This window comes from Cetorhinus maximus, chromosome 22 (genome assembly GCF_964194155.1).
Source record: "Cetorhinus maximus chromosome 22, sCetMax3.hap1.1, whole genome shotgun sequence".
Taxonomy (NCBI): domain Eukaryota; kingdom Metazoa; phylum Chordata; class Chondrichthyes; order Lamniformes; family Cetorhinidae; genus Cetorhinus; species Cetorhinus maximus.
Window position 1 is genome coordinate 70390420 of NC_135900.1, and position 26757 is coordinate 70417176.

At 42.9% G+C, this 26757-nt stretch overlaps 1 protein-coding gene across 1 annotated transcript in view; it reads right to left on the bottom strand.

Moving 5' to 3' along the window:
* The window catches only part of LOC144696780 (uncharacterized), a 255023-nt gene that overhangs the window by 70165 nt on the left and 158101 nt on the right, over window positions 1-26757 (bottom strand). Inside the window, exons 22-28 of the mRNA XM_078568507.1 lie at window positions 25582-25680; window positions 25277-25465; window positions 22112-22210; window positions 15583-15710; window positions 11916-12102; window positions 7072-7236; window positions 601-841 (exon numbers count right to left, since the gene is read on the bottom strand). Coding sequence (XP_078424633.1) covers window positions 601-841; window positions 7072-7236; window positions 11916-12102; window positions 15583-15710; window positions 22112-22210; window positions 25277-25465; window positions 25582-25680 — 1108 coding nt within the window. The remainder of the gene's footprint in view (window positions 1-600; window positions 842-7071; window positions 7237-11915; window positions 12103-15582; window positions 15711-22111; window positions 22211-25276; window positions 25466-25581; window positions 25681-26757) is intronic.

Sequence of the window (26757 nt, forward strand, 5' to 3'; positions counted from 1 at the left end):
CTGAGTGCTGGACTGTTGGAAGTGCCAGCTTTTGAATGAGGCATGAAACAAAAGTCCTGTGCACCTTCTCAAATGGATGTAAAAGATCCCAAAGTACCAGTGGGAAAAAACCATGGAATTCTATTGTCCTGTCTAATATTCATCTCTTAATCAATATTAAAAGAGATTAAATGGTTATTTATCTCAATATTGTTTGAGAGAGCTTGCTGTGTTCAACATTATAACAGTGATGACACTTCTAAAAGTGCTTAACTAGCTGAAAAATACTTTGGGATGTCCTGAAGTTGTGCAAGTTCTTTATTTCCTGAACCTATATACAACAAGATGTGTAAAGTACGATCCCAAGTCTATGCTGAGTCAGCTGATCTGTACCGACATTAAGGATATTCTAATTAACCGTAGGAATTCTAGAGAGACCCAGCCAGGGCCCTGATTACTATTGAATAACTCCAGCCATTCAGAGTACATAACCTAAAAGGGACCCAGCCAGTATCTAAAGGAAGCACTGGGCAGATTTATATAGTTATTGAAATTCTTCCCTGAAACAACTCAACTCTGCTCCACTGATAATGCTTACATAACAGTCAGGGTGAAGCTCACCTGTAGGTTGTGCTAGAGCGCAGTTGCTTGTTACATATGCCCTTCACTGAATGGCATGTGCTATTGGAGCCCACCACGTAGTACAGCATGTTCTTAGAAGGTTCCAGATACTTTCCATTGTCACAATCATACACAGAGAAATGTTGCTGTGCAACATACAGACTTTGCCGTTCTGAGTCAGTTTGATTGTAGTCCCTGTCAACTGCACTCAAGGACAGGAGGGTAAAATTTCTGTAGGCAACTGGAAATAGAAATAAGCAATTTGCCAACACGTGGGATATTGAGAGCAAGTCATCTAGTACCAAGTAATTCTTAGAACTCCACAAATTAAAATTAAAAAACAAATAATCCAAGTTAAGCAGGAAAAACAAAACTATAGGGAGCAAGAAAAAAATGTGGCAAAAATGGCGTGAGAGGATTAGGTTAATAATCTAGAGTTGAAGACTGGTGTTCTCATGTTCCAGCAGATTGATGGATGTGTGTTAGGATCAGGGCTTGCAGTTCCCATACTGTACACAAAGAGTTCCTAATCTCAGCCTCGTTGTCAAGGAAATCTATCAATTTGTGCTTAAAAGAATTGCCCAGAAGGTAAATCAGCTGAGCTGCTCAACTTGAATGAGCTCGATGAGTGATTGGAATATGTGAACCTTGAAGGCATATTGTTCGTCTGCTTGCTTGGTTGGGGGAATGCTGGATAGCATTGGGAGGGTGTTGTGGAGGGATGGGGTGGTTGGTGACCAATTGTTATTCATGGTGGAAGACATTATTCAAGAAAATGGAACCTGACCACGTTAGAGACCAAAGAAACCTTTGAAATGGAGTCTAGTTTAATCGTTCCACAACACACTGCCTCCCAAAGACTGAGGCTGACCTTCTCATAAGCTGACAGATCGACCTTTGTTTAACTGGACATCAGTTTTTGAATGGTCTGGATGGGAATGTGCAGGATGAAAACCAGGCACCAAAGTCTCTTTAAAAGGAAAACCACTTATTTCTTACAGTTTTGATGAAGCAGGACCCTTAATCAGAAATGTCTCAGAGAATTTACATAACATGTCAGATTGGGAGAGTAGAGATAGAGAGCCCACAATGTAGCATTGTAACCTCAGATATTACAATAAGTATTGACTCCTCTGAGATCTGGTATGAAGGTGGCAATATGGAGAGCATCTTAATAGCACATTTTATTGAATTTGAGCTCATTCCAGTTTAAATCAATCAAATCCCTCAAGCCACCTTTCCTGCTGCCAGCTTGAAATTTTGGGAGGCCTCTTCAAGCCTTAGCGCAGAATCCTTGCTGGAGTCCAAAGTAAAAGTTACTCAATTTTCCTAGTTTTGCCTTCAGTCTAAAGGTACGATTAGTGCAATTCCTGTGGTGTGGGTGTCAAGATAAGGAGCAGGCGCTTGAGACTTGTGAGATATGGGGCAGGGGTGCAGCTCAACAGTGATTGGTAAAGCAAGCAAGAGATTGAGGTATAAAAAAAAGACTGAAAATACTCAACAGGTCAGGCAGCATCTGTGGGGAGAGATAAACAAGGTTTAGTGGCAGGGGAAGGAGGCAAAGAACAAAAAGGAATGCCTGTGATCAGCTGGAGTAATTAAATACAATGTTAGTACAAGGCAAAAAGGGGTCGCCTTATTGGGGCAAGCAAAGAAACAAAGGATGGGTCTAGAGGGGGTGTAAATGGCAACAGCAGAATCATTACCAGCACCCCTGTTCAAAATCAGTTCATAATATCAAAGCAAAGCAGTGGGAGGCATTCAAGGATGAACTAAAGAGGGTTCAGAACAAATATGTTCCTACAAAGAGGTGAGCCTTTCAAATCTAGTCACCCCTGGATATCAAAGAGCATACAGAGTAGGATAAGGCAAAAAAGAAAGCTTATGTCTGACGCCCAGAGCTCAATATTGCAGATAGTCAAGAGGAGTATGTAAACAAAGTGCAGCGGTGAAATTAGAGAGGGAATTAGGAAAACAGAGAGGTCATGAAGAAAATACTGGTGAGTTAAAAATCACAAGAAACAGAAAAGATGCTTCATAAATAAAGAGTAAGAAGATAACTAAGGAAACTAGAAACCATATAGGTAACTTATATGGAGGTGCAAGGCGAGGGCATGGCTCTTAATGAATACTCTGTATCTGTTTTCAATAAAGAAATGGACAAAGCAGATGTTATAGTTAAGGAGGACTACGAAACATTGGATGGGATAAACATAGTGAAATATGAAATATTAAGATGTTTAATGGATGAATCACCAGCCCCAGATGAAATGCACCCCAGGCTGTTAAGGGATCAAAGGAAGAAAGAACAGAGCCTCTGATTATCATTTTCTAGCCCTCTCTGGCTACAGGCAGAGGACTGAAGGATTGTTATTGTCTTAGTTGTTATTGTTGTTTAAAAAGGGAGGAAGGGTGAGACCGAATAGTTACAGGCCAATCAACCTGACCTCAGTGGTGAGTAAATTATTGGAAAAAATTCTCTGAGAGGGTATAAGTCATCATTTAGAAAGGCACGGATTAATTGAGGACAGTCAACATGGATTTGTTAAGGGAATTTTTTGAGGAAGTAACAAGGAAGGTTGATGAGGGCAATGTTATTGATGTAGTCTGCATGGAATTTAGCAAGACTTTTGACAAGATCCTACAAGACAAGCTGAAGGCTCATGGGGTGCAAGTGAAAGGAGCAAGTAGATCTAAAACTGTCTTGGTGGCAGGAAGCAAAAGATAATGGTCGATGGGTGTTTTTGTCACTGGAAGGCTGTTTCCAGTGGGGTTCTTCAGGGTTCGGCATTGGGTCCTCTGCTGCTCAAGGTATATATTAATGCTTTACAGCTAAACCTAGGGGCATGATCAAGAAGTTTGCAGATGACATGAAAATTGGCCGTGTGGTTGATAATGAGGTAGAAAGCTGTAGACTGCAGGTAGACATCAATAGACTGGTTAGGTGGACAGGAATGTGGCAAATGGAATACCATACAGAGAAGTGTGAGGTAATAAGTTTGAGGAGGACAAACAAGGCAAGTGAATACACCACTATCCCAATAAGCACCGTGTTTTGTGGCACTACCACCATACTAAATGGGATAGATTTCGAATGGATCTAGCAACTCAAGACTGGGCATGCACGAGGTGCTGTGGGCCATCAGCAGCAGAACTGTACTCAAACACAATTTGTAACCTCATGGCCCAGCATATCCCCCACTCTACCATTACCATCAAACCAGGGGGTCAACCCTGGTTCAATGAAGAGTGCAGGAGGGCATGCCAGGAGCAGCACCAGGATACCTAAAAATGAGGTGTCAGCCTGGTGAAGCTATAACACAGGACTACTTGCATGCCAAACAGCATAAGCAGCAAGGCAGAGCTAAGCGATCCCACAACGGGTCATATCTAAGCTCTGCAATCCTGCCACATCCAATGGTGAATGGTGGTGGACAATTAAACAACTCACTGGAGGAGGTGGTTCCACAAATATCCCCATCCTCAATGATGGAGGAGCCCAGCACAGCAGTGCAATAGATAAGACTGAAGCATTCGCACCAATCTTCAGCCAGAAGTGCCGAGTGGATGATCCATCTCGGCCTCCTCCGGATGTCCCCAGCATCACAGATGCCAGTCTTCAGCCCATTCGATTCATTCCACATGATATCAAGAAACGGCTGAAGGCACTGGATACTGCAAAGGCTATGGGCCCTGACAATATTCTGGCAATAGTACTGAAGACTTGTGCTCCAGAACTTGCCACGCCCCTAGCCAAGCTGTTCCAGTACAGCTACAACACTGGCATCTACCCAGCTATTAGGAAAATTGCCCAGGTATGTCCTGTACACAAAAAGGTCAAATCCAACCTGGCCACTTAGCGCCCCATCAGACTACTCTCCATCATCAGTAAATTAATGGAAGAGGTCATCAACAGTGCTATCAAATGGCACTCGCTTAGCAATAACCTGCTCACTGACACCCAGTTTGGGTTTCTCCAGGGCCACTCAGCTCCTGACCTCATTACAGCCTTGGTTCAAACATGACAAGAGAGCTGAACTCCGGAGGTGAGGTGAGAGTGACTGCCTTTGACTTCAAGGTAGCATTTGACAGAGTGTGGCATCAAGGAGCCCTAGCAAAACTGGAGTTAATGGAAATCAGGGGGAAAACTCTCCACTGGTTGGAGTTATACCTAGCACAAAGGAAGATGGTTGTGGTTGTGGTTGTTGGAGGTCAGTCATCTCAGCTCCAGGACATCACTGCAGGAGTTCCTCAGGGTAGCGTCCTAGCCCAAACACCTTCAGCTGCTACATCAATGGCCTTACTTCCAACATAAGGTCAGAAGTGGGGATGTTCGCTGAAGATTGCACAATGTTCAGCACCATTCGCAGCTCCTCAGATACTGAAGCAGTCCATGTCCAAATGCAGCAAGACCTGGACAATATCCAGGCTTGAACTGACAAGTGGCAAGTAACATTCACGCCACACAAGTATCAGGCAATGACCATCTCCAACAAGAGAGAATCTAACCATTGCCCCTCGATGTTCAATAGCATTACCATCACTCAATCCCCCACTATCAACATCCTGGGGGTTACCATTGACCAGAAACTGAACTGGACTAGCCATATGCATACTATGGCTACAAGAGCAGGTCAGAGGCTAGGAATCGTGCGACGAGTAAATCACCTCCTGACTCTCCAAAGCATGTCCACCATCTACAAGGCACAAGTAAGGAGTGTGATGGAATATTCCCCACTTGCCCGGATGAGTGCAGCTCCCACAACACTTAAGAAGCTGGACACCATCCAGGACAAAGCAGCCCGCTTGATTGGCACCACATCCACAAATGTTCACTCCCTCCACCACTGACGTACAGTAGCAGCAGTGTGTACCATCTACAAGATGCACTGCAGGAATTCACCAAAGCTCCTTAGACAGCACCTTCCAAACCCACAACCACTAACATCTAGAAAGACAAGGGCAACAGGTAGATGGGAACACCACCATCTGGAAGTTCACCTCCAAGTCAGTCAACATCCTGACTTGGAAATATTTTGCCGTTCCTTCACTGTCGCTGGGTCAAAATCCTGGAACTCCCTTCCTAACAGCACTATGGGTGTACCTACGCCACATGAATTGCAGTGGTCCAAGAAGGCCGCTCACCACCACCTTCTCAAGGGCAACTAGGGATGGGCAATAAATGCTGGCCCAGCTAGCGAAGCCCACATCCAGTGAATGAAAATCAATGATTGGATCCTGAGAAGTGCAGAGGAACAGAGGGACATTGGAGTGCATTGCCATAGATCCCTGAAGGTACAAGACAGGTAGATAAGGTGGTCAAGAAGGCATATGGAATGCTTTCCTTTATTGCCAAGGCCTAGAGTATAAGAGTAGGGAGGCTATGCCAGAACCGTATAGAATGCTAGTTAGGCTGCAGCTAGGGTAATGTCTTCAGCTCTGGTCACTGTTATAGGGAGGTTTGATCACACTAGAGAGGGTAGAGATTTAGAAGAGATTTTCCGAGGAGGTTGCCAGGAATGGAAAATTTTAGCTATGAGGAAAGATTTGGATAGGTTTGGTTCGTTTTCTTTGGAACAGAGTGTGCTGAAGGGAGATTTGATTGTGATGTATAAAATTATGAAGAGCCGAGATAGAACGGATAGGGATGAACTATTTCTGTTAGCAGAGATGTCAATAACCAGGGGGGCGAAGTTAAAAACTACTTTGATATGCTCTTGAGGTGTTGTAACTACAGGGTATGGACCAAGACTGGAAGGGAGGATTAGACAGGATAGCACTTTCTTGGCTGTCATGGAAATGATGGGCCAAATGGCTTCCTTTTATGCCATAAATCTATGATAATATAACCACTGCACTTTTGTTTTTGCAGCCAGCAGGTGTTGTAAAGGTTCCACTGTTGCTATTTGCAACTTCCTTTAGATGCATCTTTTGTTTTTATACATATCCCATTACCATCCTCCTCTACCTTGCACCATCATCCTTTTTATCATTTCAATCACTTCTGCCTTCCACCCTATTTGTTCTCTTCATCCCTTTCCCTAACTCTGTACTTGCTTAAAAGTTCCTGTTCCGATGGAAGGTCATTGACCTGAAACGTTAACTCTGTTTCTGTCTCCACACACAGATGCTGCCAGACCTGCTGAGCATTTCCAACATTTTCTCTCCATATTTCAGATTTCAGTAGTGTTTTCCTCTTGTAAGAGATTGAGCCAATGCTGATGTTAACCATGTGTGGAAGACAGGGGGCCATGAGAGACAGTGATTCAGCTGTGGAGGTATAGGAGGAATTAGCTCCTAGTTTTTTCCTGTGGAAAGCGTGCAAGATTAACTTGGAAACCTATTCAAGGCACTTCAAAGCAAACCACATTTTCTCCCACTGATTGGTTCAGTGCTAATAATGGAAGGAACAATCATGGAAAGCTGAAACACGAGGAAATAGCCTGTTAAATGGAAGAATTCAAAACGTACCTTCATTCTCTGCAACAACAACATAGATCGAGAGGCGACCGTATGATGTATCCAGCTGTTTTGCAGCTGCATCAAATACCCCACAGTCTGGTAGTTTCAAAACGATGCTTGATGCCCTTATAGAGACATCCTCATTGATCAGTAACCTTGGTTTTAGCTCTTGCACTAAAAAGTGAAAAATGGCATTTATTTAGCAATTTTCATAACTTCAGGATATCTGAAAGGTCTTTCCAGTTAATGAAGTACTTCTGAAATGCAGTCGCTTTTCTAATGTGGTAACCACAACAGCCAATTTGTGCACAGCAAGGTCCCACAATGTGATAAGTGATCAGAGCATCTGTTTTGGTTGAGTGATAAATATTGGCCGGGACGCTAGAGAGAACTTCCTCTTCTTCAAGCAGAGGCATGGGTTCCTTTCCCTGAGGTGGCAGATGCAGCCTCAGTTTCACACTTTATCCAAAAGACAGTACCTCTGACAGTGCAACAATCCTTTCGCGCTGCAATCGAGTGTCAGCCTAGATTTTTGTGCTCCAGTGCCTAGAGCGGGACTTGAACTCATGACTCCGTGGTGGGAGTGTTACCAACTGAGCCATGGCTGTCACTTATAATCATGGACTCTGATTGGTAGAGGCGTTGCCATGGAGGAAGCACCATGATGGTGACTGACAGTTAACTGCCAAGCATTGTTTGAAATTTAAACCAGGCAATAAGTGACAAGTAACATAAGTGCCAGGCAATCATAGAGTCATAGAGGTGTACAGCACAGAAAAAGGCCCTTCGGCCCATTTAGTCTGTGCTGGTCAAACAAGTATCTAACTATTCTAATCCCATTTTCCAGCACTAGGCCCATAGCTTTGTATGTCATGGCAGCGCAAGTGCACATCCAAAAACTTCTCAAATGTTAAGAGGGTTTCTACCTCTAACACCCTTTCAGGCAGTGAGTTCCAGATTCCCACTACCCTCTGGGTGAAAAAATTCTTCCTCAAATCCCCTCTAAACCTCCTGCCCCTTACCTTAAATTTATGCCTCCTGGTTATTGATCCCTCCACCAAGGGGAAAAGTTCCTTCCTGTCTATCCTATCTATGCCCCTCATAATTTTATATACCTCAATCATGTTCCCCCCTCAATCTCCTCTGCTCCAGGGAAAATAACCCCAGTCTATCCAATCTCTCCTCATTACTAAAACTCTACAGCCCAGGCAACATCCTGGTAAATCTCCTCTGCACTCTCTCTAGTGCAATCACATCCTTCCTATAATGCAGATTCCAGAACTGCACGCAATACTCTAGCTGTAGCCTAACCAGCGTTTTATACCGTTCCAGCATAACCTCCCTGCTTTTATATTCTATGCCTCGGCTAAGAAAGGCAAGTATCCCATATGGCTTCTTAACCACCTTATCTACCTGTCCTGCTACCTTAAGGGACAGGTGGACATGTATACCAAGATCCCTCTGATCCTTGGTACTTCCCAGAGTCCTACCCTTCATCATGTATTCCTCTGCCTTGTTTGTCCTGCCCAAGTGCATCACCTCACACTTATCAGAATTAAATTCCATTTGCCACTGATCAGCCCATCTGACCAGCCTGTCTATAACCTCATGTAATCTAAGGCTATCCTCCTCACTATTTACCACCCCACTAATTTTAGTGTCATCCGTGAACTTACTGATCAATCCTCCTACATTCAAGTCTAAATCGTTTATATATACCACAAACAACAAGGGACTGATCCCTGTGGAACCCCACTGGACACAGGCATCCAGTCACAAAAACACCCCTTGACCATCACCCTCTGCTTTCTGCCACTCAGCCAATTCTGGATCCAATTTGCCAAATTGCTTTGGATCCCATGGGCTCTTACCTTCATTATCAGTCTCCCATGCGGGACCTTATCAGAAGCTTTGCTGAAGTCTAAGTAGACTATGTCAAATGCATTGACCCCATCTACACACCTGGTCATCTCTTCGAAAAATTCAATCAAATTGGTCAGACATGACCTCCCCTTAACAAAACCATGCTGACTGTCCTTGATTAATCCCTGCCTCTCCAAGTGTAGATTAATTCTGTCCCTCAGAATTGCTTCCAATAGTTTCCCCACCACTGAGGTTAGACTGACTGGCCTGTAGTTCCCTGGTTTATCCTTTCCTTCCTTCTTGAATAACGGTACCACATTGGCTGTCCTCCAGTCCTCTGGCAGCTCTCCTATGGCCAGAGAGGTATTGAAAATTATTGCCAGCGCCCCTGCTATCTCCTCCCTTGCCTCACTCAACAGTCTGGGATACATTTCATCCGGGCATGGAGATTTATCTACTTTTAAGCCTGCCAGACCACTTAGAACCTCCTCCCTTTCTATGCTAATTTCTTTAATTATATCACAGTCCTTCTGCCTGATTTCCATACCCACATCATCCCTCTCACTTGTGAACACCGACACAAAGTATTCATTTAGAACCCTACCTACATCTTCCGGCTCCACACACAAATTACCATTATGGTCCTTAATGGGCCCTACTCTTTCCCTAGTTATGCTCTTACTCTTAATGTACTTGTAAAATAACTTTGAATTTTCCTTCATTTTACCTACCAATGTTTATTCATGCCCCCTTTTTGCTCTCCTAATTTCCTTTTTAAGTGGTAACCATCTCCAACAAAAGAGAGTCTAACCATTCCTCATGATATTCAATGGCATCACCGTTGCTGAACCACTCACCATGAACATCCTGGGGATCGCCATTGATCAGAAACTTAACTGGACCAGCCACATAAATACTGTGGTGACAAGAGCAGGTCAGAGGCTGAGCATTCTGGGGAGAGTGACTCACCTCCTGCCCAATGTTCTCTTTAAGCTGTATGGCCATGCAGTAACCTGAAAGTCACCAAGCAGGTTGTGCACATGTCAGCCCCTTTAAATTACCATGTGTGTGTGACTCTGCAACAAAATTTAAAGGGCCAACACTCTCCACAAAATCATGAGTGGGAATGTTGCTTCTGACTCCCCAAAGCCTGTCCACAAGACGCAAGTCAGGATGGAATACTCACCACTTGCCTGAATGGGTGCAGCTCCAACAACACTCAAGAAGCTTGACACCATTCAGGCCAACAACCGCCTCCAAGTCATGCAGCACCCTTACCTTGGGAATATATTGATTTTCCTTCATTGTTGCTGGGTCAACATGCTAGAATTCTGTATAACAGACTGCAGCAGTTCAAGGAGGCAACCATCACCTTCTGAAGAGCAATTATGGATGGACAACAAATGCTGACTTTGCCAGCAACACCCATGTCCACTCAATGAATAAATAAATAAATCACGGTCTGAGGTAGGTACCTTGTAACGTTAATTAGGGCCTGAGAGGTTTTTTGGATGAGTTTAGATCTCCTAATGGGCTCAGAGAGGAGCTTTCCAGATTTCTCCCTGCTCTGATTGTCCTGGGTGGTTTGTCTCTCCCAGGAGATTACAGGGCTCCGTATGGGGTGGACAGTGTCAGTATTGTTATCCATAAGGAGTCACAACTGACTGGGATAGGAAGGATAGACCAGTAGTTCTTTACTTGTCTGTCACTGTTTATATGTTCATATTTTGTTTTGGTGGGTGTTAGTTCAGGGAAGAATAATTGCCATTGAAAAGCTCTCCACTCTTTGGAATAGCTCTTGAACAGATAGATGGGGTTTTACACCTCGTCTAACAGATGGCATTTTCAACATGCAGCACTCACTTGGTACTGCACTGGTTTATCAGCCTAAATTATACATTCCTAGGTGGGCCTTGAACCCATGACATTCTGACTCAAGAGACCATATCCTCACTGGAATTTATCTCACTCACACCTTGGTGATAGAACAAAAACCCTCACCTTTACATAGTGTCTTTGACATCATAAAACATTCCAGAAGTTTAATTAGACAATGAAAATTAATTGGCGCAACGAAGGTAGGTGTCCAAAATCTTGGTCAAAAATTTGGAGCTTAAGGACCAACTTAAGGAACAGAGAGAAGGGAGAAGCAGAGGGGTTTGGGAATAAAGGATTTAAAATTGCTTGTGTTGGAAAATGACCATGACAAAGATTAAGAATTGGTCTGAAGAAAAGCCATCCATGGCCTGAATTTTTCGCTGTTTGGCTGGCTGGTTTCCCGGGAGCGGATGGGAAACAGGCACTCAACCACGATCGCCCCCCGACTGCGATTTCACGTAGGTTGGCCAATTAACTGCCAGCCAACGTGAAACGTGCGCTGAGAAAGCTCAGTACTGCCAGCGGGGGAGGGAAGAGGGCAGGTGCTGACGTCGCTGCGGGTGCTGGTGAGCACTTCCAGTGAGGTCCCTGAAGGCAGACTGCTGCCTCAGGGAGCTGCAGACCACCACAGAATAAACAAAATACAAAAGCTGCAAAATATGTCCATGCAGCACAATCAAGCACCTGAAAGCATGCCTCATAAAAAATGGTCTCCAGATATCTCTCTTTATTTTGTTCCCCCACAGAGGTTTCATCCCGCCCTGGATCGAGGCTTCAGCAAAAATGTAAAGGCCGTCAAGCTGACTGGCCAGTCCGCCAACTGTAAACGTGGAAGGGCCACAAAAAATCGCTTTCAATTGCCTCCTTAATGAGCATAATTTCCCGCTTAATTGTTGGCGGGTGCACTTCCGACTGCCGCCTGCACCTGCCGAGCGAGATATCGCGCGAGTGTGCGATGACATCAGGATGCTTGCCTGATGTCATTCTGCAGCTGGATGGGTGGGGCGTGCACCCACCTGGGGATGTGAAATTCTGGCCCATGTTGCTAATAGTTTCTCATTCTGTCATATTTCTCACCCTTGCGGGTGGTGTTTTTGGTTTTTGATCCTTACCTGTTTTAGATTCCTGCTTTTCCAACAGTCTGACAGACAGCTCCTCGCTGGGCAATCCTCTGCCTTGGCTGTTCACCGCAGAGACGCTGATGTTATAGGTGTGTTTAGGATGCAAATTTCGTAAGTAGATATAGTTTGTGTTTGTTGTGTATTGCACAGATGAGGAGACATTGTTCTGGACGTTAACCTGTTTAAAAAAGAATACTTGTTGTCCTGGTCAGCCATTATCTTACCATCTCGCAATGAAACTGCTGCTTCTAAAGAAAGGCACCAGGCTCCTTTTTAAAGTATCTCAGTTCCTCATTTCTTCTGCTCCTGCACATCACTTAAACAACGTCCACATGATTGTAGTCAAACATAGGCAATCCATAACATCACATATACATTAGTGTTCATCAGTGATTACACCCCTATGAGGTGCCTTGGGTCATTTTACTACGCTAAAGATTGTATAGCTGTTGTTAACAGGCAGAAAGAAAACTTGAAATGGTTTATAAGCAGAGAAGGAATATTGTGAACACTCATGAGGAATGTGGAGAAGAATGGAGAGGTCTGGTTTGGACAGTTGGCTGGGGGAACCAAAGAAAAAGGTTTTGTTTCTTAAATCAGGGGAAAAAAAGAGAGGAAACTTGCATTTCTATAGCCCATTTCACAACCTCAGGATGTCCCAAAGCACAATACAACAAATACCTTTGAAATACAGTCAATGTTGTAAGGTAGGAAATGTGGTTGCTAATTTAGACCCAGCAAGCTCCCACAAACAGAAATAAAAGACAAAATGGCCGGATGATCTTTTCGAGGTGTTGATTGAGGGATGAATGTTGGCTGGAATACCCGGAAGAACTCCCCTGCTCTCTTCCTAAACAGTGTTATTGGATCCTATATGCCCACCCAACAGAGCAGGCGAGACTTTGTTTTAACATCTTATCCAAAATCTGATTGTGTAACTTCCACAGTACTGCACTGAAGTGCAGCTCAAAAGTGACTGAGCAGTTAGCTTGCATGAGCACTATATAATATTGAAGATGGTGCTATTACCACAGTAATTACTGATCTCAAAACGTTTCATTAAGATCCCTTCCACCCAAGTGGACTAATATCCAAATTGGAAAAATAACCTTTTTCCTTTCATCTCCAGAGGTTGCTGAGTCATGTTAAGCATGTCAGTTCAAAAGGTGCTGACATAGCATCCTATAGGCACAACTAACGCTAGCTACAATTCTTCATTCAGGGCTGGACTGCTTTGAAAGGGTAGTAGAAGCAGATTCAATAGCAACTTTCAAAAGGACTTTTGTTATTCAAAATGCCAGATCTCCCTCCCTAACAGCACTGTGGGTGTGCCTGCACCACATGGACTGCAGCGGTTCAAGAAGGCAGCTCACCACCACCTTCTCAAGGGCAATTAGGGATGCGCAGTAAATGCTGGCCTAGCCAGCGACACTCAAATCCCATGAACAAATTTTTAAAAATTCATGCGAACGTCTCTGGCTAGGCCAGCATTTGTTGTCCATCCCTAACTGTCCTTGTGAAAGCGGCGTTGAGCCACCTTGTTGAACTATTACAGTCCCTGTGGTGTAGGTGCACTCACAGTGCTGTTAGGGAGAGAGTTTCAGGATTTTGACCCAGTGACAGTGAAGGAACGACGATATATTTCCAAGTTAGGATGGTGAGTGGCTTGGAGGGGAACTTGCAGGTGGTGGTGTTCCTATATGCCTACTGCCCTTGTCCTTTTAGGTGGTAGAGGATGTGGGTTTGGAAGGTGCTGTCTAAGGAGCCTTGGTGAGTTCCTGCACTGCATCTTGTAGATTGCACACACTGCTGCTACTGTTCGTCGGTGGTGGAAGGAGTAAATGGTTAAGTTGGTGAATGGAGTGCCAATCAAGCGGGTGGCTTTGTCCTGGATGGTGTCAGCTTCTCCAGTGTTATTGGTGCTGCACTCATCCAGGCAAGTGGAGAGTATTCCATTGTAGATGGTGGACAGGCTTAGGGGGGTCACGCAATGAGTTGGTCGCCACAGAATTTGCAGCGTCTGACCTGTTCTTATAGCCACAGTATTTATATGGCTAGTCCTGTTCAGTTTCTGGTCAATGGTAGGCCTCAGGTTGTCGATAGTGGGGGATTCAGTGAGGGATTGGTTAAGGGGGAGGCAGTGGCATAGTGGTATTGTCACTAAACTAGTATTCTAGAGACCCAGGGCAATGATCTGGGGACCCGGGTTCAAATCCCTTCACGGCAGATTAATCTGGAATTAAAAATCTGATGATGACCATGAAACCATTGCCGATTGACATAAAAAGCCATCTGGTTCACTAATTAATGTCCTTTAGGGAAGGGAATCTGCTGTCCTTACCTGGCCTGGCCTATAGGCAACTCCAGACCTACAGCAATGGGGCCCTCTGAACAAGGGCAATTAGGAATGGCAGGGGGGGTGCAATAAATGTTGGCCTAGCCAGTGACACCCACACCCATGAACAAATAAAAAAAAGTATTTGAAAAGGAGAGATTTGTAGGACAATAGGGAAAGAGCAAGGGAATGAATGTAATTGGATAGCTCTTTGAACCAGGCACAATGAACTGACAGATCTCCTTCTTCAGGGAAGAAGTGAATGTACACATCAAAGGTTTACTCCTCTGACTTTGCTTAGTAAAGGGGCTTAAAATATAAAAAGCTCAATATTTATTTTATGCAAACATATTACAAATACATATACTGGTTTGCAAAGAAACCCCCATACCGCACCGAACCCTGCCCCCATCCCTAGGTGCCAGATCACATTTGAACTCTGTCTAATATTCACCTAATCTCCATTAATTTGCACTTTCCAGCATAGGTTATTGATTAATGTTCAGAAGTCAGAACCCCAGCCTATTTCTCCACTCCTTTTCAAACCCCAGTGTACTGCACCCCCATCTCCACCCCTCCCAACCCTACCAGTTCATGTGAGATCAGCCACCTCAGGGCAACAGTGACTCATCTGGAAAAACTCAGCAGGTCTGGCAACATCGGCGGAGAAGAGTACAGTTGACGTTTCGAGTCCTCATGACCCTTCAACAGAACTAAATAAAAATAGGAGAGGGGTGAAATATAAGCTGGTTTAAGGGGGTTGGGGGGGGGGAGAGAGAGAGCCCCCGTACCACCGTTTGGCTGAGGTGGTAGGCCTCGCTTCTCATTTAAGTGGGGCTCCTAATGGTATAGTTAGAACCCCGACCGCAAGTTTAAGGGTTTGGGGTGTACGCTGCCATTCCAATTGGGAAAATGACAGTAAATATTTAACTGATTTTGTTATTCTGGGGCTGCAGTGGCTCCTCTTCCAGATTACAAAAAAGTACGGCGGGCCTCTGTCAGGCTGGCCTCAGACCATCTCCACCCTCCCCCACCCACGACATTGCATTGTCTCTCCCCCATCCATGAAGCACCTACCTTTGGGCCTCTGCTACTGTCCCAGTTGCTTTATATTCCTGAGGCCCGAGAGCTCCTTGGGACCCCCTGTTTGGCTTCTGCAACTCACTTGCCAAATGTAAGTGAGGCTGAGGCCTCAAATTTACCTCCCTTGCCTCAATGAGCAGCTGGATAGAAGACAAAAAAGGCCCCCTTTCTCTGTTTTATAACCACCCGAGCACATCACAAGTGTTTTCAACGTGAAGCTGGCTAGCTGGTCGTACTCACGTTGTACTGTATCGTTTCATTCGCGGGGTCTGAAGGTGACTTCCAGCTGACAAGAACACAGTATGACTCAAACTCGCCCACCTTCACTTCCTGAGGTGCTGCTGGGATCCCATTTGGTTGAACAGTAACTGCAGGACCAACAGATACAAATTGCATGTTTTTCTTTAAATCGTGAACCCAAGAGTAAAAAATGGGACAGGAGACAGGGATAAATCAAGAAGATGATGGCAAACATTGGTTTTAACAGCCTGAAAATTTTAGGAGGTAGGGTTGCCAACTCCAGTTAGACATGTTGCTGACAGTTTCATCGCACAGCCTCCAGCTACCTGCCCTGACAGATGAATGTTCACTGATGATTCTCTTGACAAAATAGGGAGAGACGAGAACAGTTTCTGGTGGAGAGGAAGAGGCTGCAGGCCAAGGGAAAAGAAGGACCACACACCAAGCTTTTTAACCTATGTCTTGTCAGGAAATATGAGAGGCAGAAGTTTCCACAGGGAGGAATGTTGATGTCTTGGAGCACCTTTGAAATTATGAAGAGATAAGAATCATTGAGGGTAAATGTGTTTGGGACAAACAAGTAAATGAAATTTCTTGGGGGCAGTTTTTGGAACTGAAACGATTTGGGAATTCCTCGAGTTCAGAAATAATCAGGCCAAAGATGCAGAAGATATTGGAGTGGTTGCATTGTGTGGAGCAAGGAGTGAAAGACTGAAATGTTAACGAGCGCTGAATTTGGAAATTTGGTGCAACTGTGAATTCCCTGGAATATATTTCTCAACTGAAATTTAATTTAGCAAGTAGAATTTGACCTAGAAACTGCATCACAAGCTAGTTAAGATATTGGCAACAGAACCTGTTCATCAGTAGGAGTTAACTCTCAATCAGCTGAAAGTGGTTTGAATTACTGTATTATATTAATTACTGTTAATTACTGTATCATGAGGCTGAATTAACAGTTTTAATTGGGTATGAGTCATTTACTCGCTATAAGCCACTGCACAGAGTGCTTGTGAAAGACTGCGATGTTAGCAGAGAAAGAGCCAGATTAGGAAAAACCTTTTCACCCAGAGGGTGGTAGGTGCCTGGGATTCATTGCTTGAGTTGGTGGTTGAGGCAGAAACTCTCAACTCATTTAAAAGGTACCTGGATCTGCACCTGAAGCGTTGTAACCTGCAAGGCTAAGGACTGGATACCGGAAGGTAGGATTACAATGGGGTGGCTAGTTTTTCCAGCTGGCGCAGACACAATGGACTGAATGGCCTCTCTCTGTGCCGTAACATTTCTATGTTTCAATCTTCCATTGCTGCTGACTGTGGAGATCATTGCGTGCTTACCTTTTTGCATCCTTTCAGCTGGGTGTTCTGATCCTGGCTGGAACAACAAAGCCATGGCGCAGCAACCCAAGAGAGGACTGACGAAGGGGAGCAGCACAGACGACACCCCACCCCCTGCTATATTCAGGTAAGTTTTTTAAGTTCTTTAAGTTCTTTCAGTGGAGTTAGTCGGTGAGAGGGTGAGCAAATGGTAAGGGTAATTGGGATGGGGGGTGATCAGGGGATAGTCAGGACCAGGGTTGGGTAGTCAGATTGGGTGTAGAGAAGGGATGAGGTCGGGGGGTGGGGGGGTGGGGGGGTGGGGGGGGTGTTGAGTAGTCGGGGTCTGGGGGGATCAAAGGGTGGGTAGTCGGGTCTTTTGGGGGCTGGGTAGTTGGGTCAGGTGGGGTTTGGGTTGGGGGTGCTGGGTTAGTTTCGACTCTAAACCACTGAATCATACCCGAGATCAAACAATGTAACAATTTTAGGGTTAAGTATCTGGGTAAGTAGTGTGCATCTAGCCCATGTCTTCAACAAGGAGATCAGTATACGAGACATTCATAGAGGGTCCCGGACAGCGGAAATCAGCTCATTGGAAGTTTAAACATCCTGGGCAATTACAGTGCATGTGTGCATGTCAGGACTTCCTCAGGGTCCTGACATGCACCAGCAGCTTAAGTTCAGTGCATCATTACTCCTGGTACTGAAAGATCTGGCCTTTGATGTTTGAGGATAAAACAAAACTTGTCAACATGGTATTGAGTGATCAGGATAACAATAGACCTCAGAAGGGAAAAGACTGGCTGGTAAACTTGACAGACAAATAGCAGATACAATTTAATGTGGTTAAGTGGTAAGTGAGACACTTCGGTACAAACAACATGGAGAAGCAACGTAATCTAAATGGTTGAAAGCAAAATACTGTGGATGCTGGAAATCTGACATTAAAAACAGAAAATGCTGGAAAACTCAGCAGGCCTGGCAGCATCTGTGGAGAGAGAGACAGGGTTAACATTTGAGTCCGTATGACTCTTCTTCAGAACTAAAAAGAAGTAGAAATGTGATAAAATTTGTACCGTTTAGGAGGGGATGAAGCAGGCAAAGCTGGATAGCAGGCCAGCAATAGGTGGGGGCTAAGGAGAAATTGACAAAGATGTCATGGACACAAGACAAAGGGAATGTTAATGGTAGTGTTAAAGACTAAAGAAGGTGCTGATAGTGGCATAAAGGCAAGATAGTAGAACGTGTTAATGGCTGAACAAAGTTAAGTGCTCTGTGAAAGCACAATATAGAAACAAGTGATGGATGGCCCTATGGAGGTGGAGAGTGGGGGTTGGCGACAAAGGATAAAAAAATGAATAAAAATAAAAATAAACAGATTTAAAAAATGGATTAAAAGATGTGTCACGGTAGAGGAGAAAGTTCATGGTCTGAAGTTGTTGAACTCAATATTAAGTCAGGAAGGCTGTAAAGTGCCTTAAAGGCATTCCCCTCAAGAGGCACTCCCCTCAAGAGGCACTTTATAGCCCTCCGGACTTACCATTGAGTTCAATAAATTCAGACCATGGACTCTCTTCTCCATTTTTATCCCCTTTTTTCATCCAATTTTTGTGTTAATCTATTTATTTTTATTTATTTATTTGTTCATTTTTTTATCCTTTGTTGCCAACCCCCTCCCACATGGCCATCTGTCACTTGTTTCTATATTGTGCTTTCACAGAGTGCTGACCCTTGTTCTGCCATTAGCACATTCTGTTATCTTACCTTTATGCCACTAACAGCACCTTCTTTAGTTTTTACCACTGTAGCTTTTGCCAAGCCTTTACAAATCTCTGATTCGGTTGCCACTGGGGAATTGAGAAGAATTCTGGGCATCACATTTGAGAAAAATTGTCAAAACCTTGGAGAGGGTCCAGAGATGGTTTAACCAAGAAGATACTGGGGATGAGGGATTTCAGGTATATGGGGTGATTGGAGAAGCTGGGATTGTTCTCCTTTGATCAGAGAAGGCTAAGGAGAGACCTAATGGAGATAAGAAAAATGCGTTTTTCTTGAGTAAGTAGGCACAAATTGTTTCCTCTGGAAAATGGATCTTGCTAATCACAGGCCATTGATTTAAACTAATTGTCAAAAAAAACTAGAGGGGAATTGAGAAATATATTCACACAGAAGACTGTTAGTGGTAATGTCATTATATGTCATGGGGTGGTAGTTAGACTCTCTCTTGTGGGATATGTGACACAAACACTACTTGCCACTGATAAGCCCAAGTCCGGATATTGTCCGCCTGTTGCTGCATTCAGGTACACACAGCTTCATTCTTTGAGGAATTGCAAATTATTTATTTTCAATATTGACAGTTCTGGGAGGGGGGCAGAGGGGGAGGTGAGGTGGGGGGGAGGTGGCGGGGGGTGTTAAACCCCTGAAATGTGTTATTGTTTGGAAATGTACTGTAAAGATAATCCCTTGGTGAGTAAAGAAATGCAGCAAACCCAAGCTGATAACTTTGCACAGGATATTGTGAGGGCCCCACACACCTAGAAATGTAATGTTGATAGCTCTTTAATGGGTCTCTAATGCTCTGAAATAACCTGCTAAACATTAATAATCCGGCCAAAACTAACTGTACCAAATTCCATTCCCCCATCACCCTTTTCCTAGGGCAGTAGACAGGTGTTTAAACTAATAAATGCAGGAGGTCTCAGGAGAGTGTAAATTCCAAAGCTGCAAGGAAAATGCCATGATGCTAGAGCAGAGCAGTGTTTTGAGTAAAAACGCAGACTGGGTCAGGAAGGGACAGTCGAATAACAAAGTTAATGGGGCACGGTGACTGAGGTGACATCAAGAAAAATCAGAAAAAATTCAAAGTTAAAAGTACCATATCTCAATGCAAATAATTTGTAACAATTTAGCTGAATTAATAGCACAGATAGAAATGAATAAGTTTGATCCATTACCGAGATATGGTTACAAAATGACCAGGGTTGGGAACTAAATATTTCAGGACATATAACTTTTTGAAGAGATAGGCAAAATGTAAAAGGAGGTGTAGTCATTATAATAAAGAATGGGATATAAAACAATGGATCTTAGCTCAGAAAATCAAGAAGTAGAATCAGTTTGTGTGGAGTTAGGAAACAACAAGGGGCAGAAAGCATTGGTCAGAGTTGTTTATACACTCTCAAACAATCTGCTTTAGGGCATAGTATAAATCAGGAAACCGGAGGTGCATGTAATAAAGGAAATACAATAATCATGGGGGACTTGAATCTTCATGTCAACTGGGAAAACTAAATTTGCAGTAATAGTGAGAATGATGGGTTCATGGAAGGCGTACAAGATAGTGTTCTAGTTCAATATTTCGAGGAACCAAATGGGAAACAGGCTGTTTTGGATCTAGTATTATGGAATGAGAAAGGGTTAATTAATAACCTTGTAGTAAAGGAGTGACCTTAATATGATGGAATTTTACATTGAGTTTGAAAGTGGTTTCGTTAAATTCGAAACTAATATCTTAAATTGAAACAAAGCAAACTATACAGGTGTGAGGGGAAAATTGGCTAAGGTAGATTAGGGAATACAATAAAAGATGTGATGATAGACAGGTAATGGCTAGCAATTAAAGAATTAACATGCAACTTGCAAAAAATATACGTTTCTTTAAGGCACAAGCACTCAACAGAAAAGGTGGTCCAACCATGGCTAACAAGAAGGGTTAAAGACAGTATTCAATTAAAGTAAGAGGTGTGTAATCCCCTGGACCTGATATCCTGCATTTTAGGATTATAAAAGAGGTAGCTGCAGAGGTAATGGATGTATTGGATTTATTCAATTCCTTTAATTCCAGGATTGGAAGGTAACAAATGTAATCCCACCTAATTAAGGAAGAAGAAAGAAAATGGGGAACTACAGGCCAGTTAGTCTAACATAAATTGTGGCAATAATGCTAGAATCTATTACTGAGGGCATGGTACAGGACACTTAGAATATTATAATATGATGAAGCAGAGCCAACACAGATTTATCAAAGGGAAACTGTATTTGACAATACTGTTAAAGTCTTTTGAGGATGTAACTAGTGAGATAGATGAGGGGTCCTAGTTGGGGTAGTTTATTTTGATTTTCGAAAAGCATTTGATAAGATGCCACTGAAGAGATTATTACACAAAATGGATCATGAGTTTGGGGTAATATATTAGCATAGATCGAGGATTGATAATAGATGAAAAGAAGGGAGTAGGAATAAATGGGACATTTTCAGGTTGGCAGGTCACTAGTGGGATACTGTAAGAATCAGTACTAGGGCCTCAGCTGTTTACAATTCACATTCGTGATTTTATTGAGGGGGTGGAGTGTAACATATCCAGGTTTACTATCAATACGAAGTTAGGTGGGAAAATAAGTACGGATGATGCAAAGAGGGAGCATTGATTAGGAGAGCAAATGGCATGTCCAATTTGAGAGCAGCAAACACGCATGAAACAATGCACCTTTGACAGTGCAGCACTTTCTCAGCCCTGCACAGGATCGTTAGCCTGGAATATATGCCCAGATCTCTGCGGTGGGTCTCGAACACACAGCTTTCTGTCTCAGAGGCAAAAGTGCTACCACACAGCCACAATAGCACCTTGAATTCTGGAAATAGCATGGTGAAGGGTGTCATATACATGTCAGTAGGGGAGAAAGTTAAAGATCACCCGCCTGGAGAATTTCTTTGTTTTGAAAATGTTCCAATGTTTTGAAAAGCTTTACGTCAATTATACAGCATTTGGATGTTTTGGATTTGTGGATACATATTTTAAACTAAAACTTTAATGATCTTCTACAGGAGTAATTTTAACAAAGTGTGACCAGCATGGGCACTTAAGATCTCATTGCACTCCATGCAGACAGGGAATCTTCCTAGAGTGATCATTCTCAGATAAAGGCAGGTAAATGGAGTCCAGTTACAGATCAGCCATGATCTGATAGAAGGGTGGAACTGGCTCGGGGAACTGAATTGCCTACTCATGCTCCTAATGTTTGTATATCCCATTTCAGATCTGTTCAAGGTTCATCTGCCTGGTCTAGCAGTTTGCATTCTCTTTCTCGTTTCACTCACAACTTGGTCTCAACTCTGTCCTCACAAGAAAGATTCACTTAAATGAATGGTTCTTTAATCTAGGTTGAACAAGAGCAAATGGTGAACGAGTTAACATATCAGGAATACTTACGGCTTAGAGTCGTAAACTTCAACATTGAACCAGTGTCCTCTACTCCAAAGAATGTTTTTGCAGAAACAGTGACAACATATGGAGTTGACTCATTCAGATCTGTTAAAGGGAAATAATGAAATATATTAGTGACTCGGGTTCCATTTTAAAGTGGTGACTGTATTGTTATTGGAAGACAACCAACCCAAATGCAACATTGTCTGAGAGAGAGGTCGTTATGTCTTTCAAAACAGCTAGACCCAACTGCCAAGGAACCTTTTTAAATGGAAAAGCTGTGCAGAGCCCTCCAGGTCTATCTGGATAACAAAATTGCATCTTTAGGAATCCTGTGCTTCTCACTATGACAACTCGGGCAAAGGCATATTCCTTCTCGCAATCTTCTCATTTGCTGTTCTTGTCACACTTAAATGGGCCATTATCCATTGTAGAAAGAGGGAAGTTTTATTAGTCACGAACCACCCATTGACTGTACTGTCATCCCTGAAGAGCTCAGGTAGGGTGGAATGGATCATAGTGTAGGAGGATGTAAATATGATAGGGATGAAGACTTGTGGGGGATGTAGAGTACAGGGTTAACATCAGAAGTATGTGTTATTGATGTAATAATGACATCTATCACATGATTGAAAAGTAATAGAGATCTGGAAAGACCAGAAGCTTCAACTTCGTGTAGAGGTCCAAATGTGTAAATACTTGCTGTAAGTAAAGAGGAATGGTTTTGAGAAACTACAGACTCAAGTAGCATACTTTGGGAGAACAGACAACTAAAAACCCCGTGAAGACCTCTACCACACAAAACACATAGCAATTTCCAGTAAATCTGGCATTCACATAAAGGTGTCTGCGTCTGATCACACACAATCTGGACAACATAGTTAATGGTGCCTCTATTAAAGAACATTAGAGGGTCAATGGTGGGAGTTCGACATTGTATATGGGTACAATCCAATATGCCCAATAATTTGGGGAATTCAACAATGAGAAAACTGGCTGACCCTATCACACTGTTGCTTTGCTTTCATTCACCATCTGACCTGTAAAGTGCACCAGTTCCCTGATAAAATGGAAAGGCTGGAGTGGAACAGCATAAAAGGGAAGACTGGGAGTAGGATGGAGCAGCATAAAGGTGAGGCCAGGAGCGGAGGGGAGCAAAAGGAGAGACCTGGAACCAATTGCCTCTCTGACTGAAAGTCTGAACTGAACGGGAGGAAAGAAAAATGCAAAGTGATGTCAAGGAAACAAGTGGGATGAGTATGCTGGCAAAATTTTAATTTAATTTAATCAACTATCAAGTAAAACTCAATCAATTAGTTAGTGTACGAACTAAAGCCAATTTGATCATTTATTATATAATTACAATCAGTGTTCAATCAATTAATCATCTTTAGGGTATAAAGTTAAAATTGAATAATAAACAATAAGAATAACACTTAAGGATTCCAAATTTTTCAGTAAATTAAACTCTGAAGACTAATAGTTAATAAGAGATCAATAAAAATATTTAAGTGAACCTCCCTATACCATAAATTGACACCAGCACAAGGGAAGCATCTGATTGATGAGTGGCTGATGTTTATTTATTTAAATCTGAAGTTTATTTCTGCTAAGTCAGTTAATAGCTTTATGAATAAAGTCTTGGCAGGTCCTGTAGACTGCACACCCTGTTTCATATTGGAATTCCTGGATGCTTCTTGTGTCTTGGACAACCATATGTGCAGTAAGCAGTTTGAGCTCCAGGTTTCGGAGCTTCAGTGCAGCTGGAGTCATTGTGGTGCATCTGCGAGGCTGGGAATTTTGTGGATAGAAAGTTTCTGGATGTTGTCATGCCACAATTCAAGGGTGTGCAGACAGAGGGAATGAGCCAGGCTGTCAAGGAGGACCTAGTATATATTGCAGAAGTCCCTGAGTGTATCACGCTCTCCAACTGATATTCAGTTCAAAATACCCATGAGACTGATGGTTCCTTTGGGCAGGGCAGCCAGAGTCAAGTCCATGGCACCAGGGCTGGCTTAGCTGTACAAGAGTATAAGAGAAAGGCAGTTCTGTAGTACGGGTCTACACAGAGTAGATCAGAAAAAACTGTTTCCATTGGCTTGAGAAAAAGTGATTTAAAATGATTGGCAATAGAACCAAAGGCAACTTGAAGAAAAGTGTCTTTGTGCATCAAGCCATTAATGCACTGCCTGTGAGTCTGGCAGAAATAATTCAATCATGGCTTTGTGAATTGGAAAATTATCTAAAGAGAAAATATTTGCAGGGTTATGGGAATAGGGCAGAGGAGTGGGACTTGCTGAGTTATTTTTGCAGCGAGCCAGCACAGACATGAAGGGCCAATTGGCCTCTTCGTACTGTAACCATCCTCTAATTCGGATGATTGGAAGCCAGGGCAGCACCATGCATCATACCAAAGAGTCATTACTTGAAATAACCCTGTGGTTTAAAATAAAAATTATATCACTTTCATACCTATGGCAGAACTATCCTTGCAGTTGATCTTTGGTACATGTCTTCATGTAGATGGCACAGCTCTATTGCCTCTCTGTGAAACATACTTTTCCCAAGCAAAGGATCCACTGAGATCTTAAGATCTGAAGCAATGTAAATTCTTTGGGCTTTGATTATATTATTTATTGTGCATCCTTCTCTTATGCTGCCTTACTTTCCATTCTTCTATCCTGCAATGAACCTCAACTTCTTCCATTAAAATTTCAAACAAGGAATTTTTTACTGGGAATCCAATAGTTGGTTCTCCAAACTCTAGCAATCGCTTTTCAGGCTGAAGGCTCCAAAGTAAAGCACTTCTATCAGTCTCAGTTAAAGCCTCTTAATTCATTCTTCATTACTCTACTACAATGGGAGCACAACTCACAGGTTATAGGCACTTCAATTCTCTTCATCCTTACTGATCTTTATTTTAATAATCACTCTTCAACAACACATGTGCGTTTTAAGAAATCCCCACACCGCACTGAAAACCTCAACACTGCCAATATGGGACAGAAACCTGGTGGAAGTGGGTCCTGCTCCAGAATCCATCTCCAAGGTTGTTGGCTCCCTTCATTTCAGTTCAAAACTCAACAGAAATTGCAAGCAAAATTTGAGATTGAGGCAGGAAACTGCAGGAACTCACTCGAACACTCTATTCCGCATTTCCCATGTCTTTACCTGTGAGGATCACACTGCTTATTGAGGAGAAAATAATTATGTTGTTCTTGGGTCTTGCACTACCATAGGGACCATAGATAATAGAATAGGACAAAACCAAGACAGCATCTGAGTTGGATGGATCCCAGTTAATCACAGCGGTAGATGAGGTTATATGGGAAGCCTTCAAGTTACTGAGCAATCTCGAAGCTGCCAATAAAACAAAGTCTCAGTTAGATTGAGGAAAATATTTCAACTCAACAAACTCTCCAACCGTGAGATAGATAGCCAATTTTATACTAATATTATTGTTTGTAAATACATACATGAGAGAGTAGTGACATTAAGAGATTGGGAGCTGAGTGTCCGGTTAAAGAGCAAGTCACACTCAATGAATACGGTGTAAGTGGTATCTGGTTCCAACCCTGAAAAGAAATACTCATGGTTAAATATATGAATACTGTGACAATGTTTAACTCAAGTTATTTAGTAAGAGTACATGGTTCTCTGTTGTTCCTTCTTGACCTTCCCTCATTCAGGGCTTATAAACCAGACAAGTCAACTTTAATGTTTGTGGGCCATCTGACTAGTCCAATGTCAATGTTGCTCTTGAGCAAGGTGGACCCATGTCAGAAAGTGATTGGCCTATATTGACTGCCTCCCACTGCAATCTCAGGCTAACTCCTTATTTTCAGAGGTCACAGGTGTGGGGTTCAATGGTTTGATTGATCTGTATTTGATTATATTAGTCAGTTCTTTGATCTTTGCAACTGTACCTTGATTGCTTAAGCCTGTAGGTGGAGTTGGAGAGATAATTAAACAGAGAAGCTTCCAGAGAAAAACTTGGGTTCTGGCTGACATCATGTGTGTGTACAAATCCTGAGTTCTGAGATATTTTAAAGTATTGTAAATAAAGCTGTTTAGGTTTAGAATTAGTATCATTTCTGCATTGCTCTGAGATAGATCAGGTATGTATGATATACAGCAACCCAATGAACACATAACAGGCAAATGTAAAGATGTGTTATTGAGCTTGTACGTGGTAAGTAAGTGGGGTATGCAGGGAAGGGCGAGGAGTGCCAAATCCAGCTTTTTTTTTGAAGCTATCAGTAAGCTTTTACTAGTTAATCAGGTTGGCATGTCCATGTTTTGGATCTCCCACACCTTCAGCCACAGTGGACAACAAATTCAATCTCATGATTTCACACATTGTATGGGTGAATTTCCATAAAGGTTCTCCCATTTGTCTGCAATAGCTTTTGCACCAGAGCGCAGAACCCTAGGCAAATGGCATAAGCATTGTCTACACTATATTTAAGAGATTCTATTGTTCCCAAACCAAAGCTGAAATGGAGAACATTATTCTCTCCAATGTTTGCTCTCAGAAGGGGTCACCTCCCCTACAGGGCAAAGATTCCAGAGGTATACTCCAATATCTTGTCCAGCTGGCCATTATACGTGATATACATAGATATTAAATATTCTAGATTAGGAGCAGAATC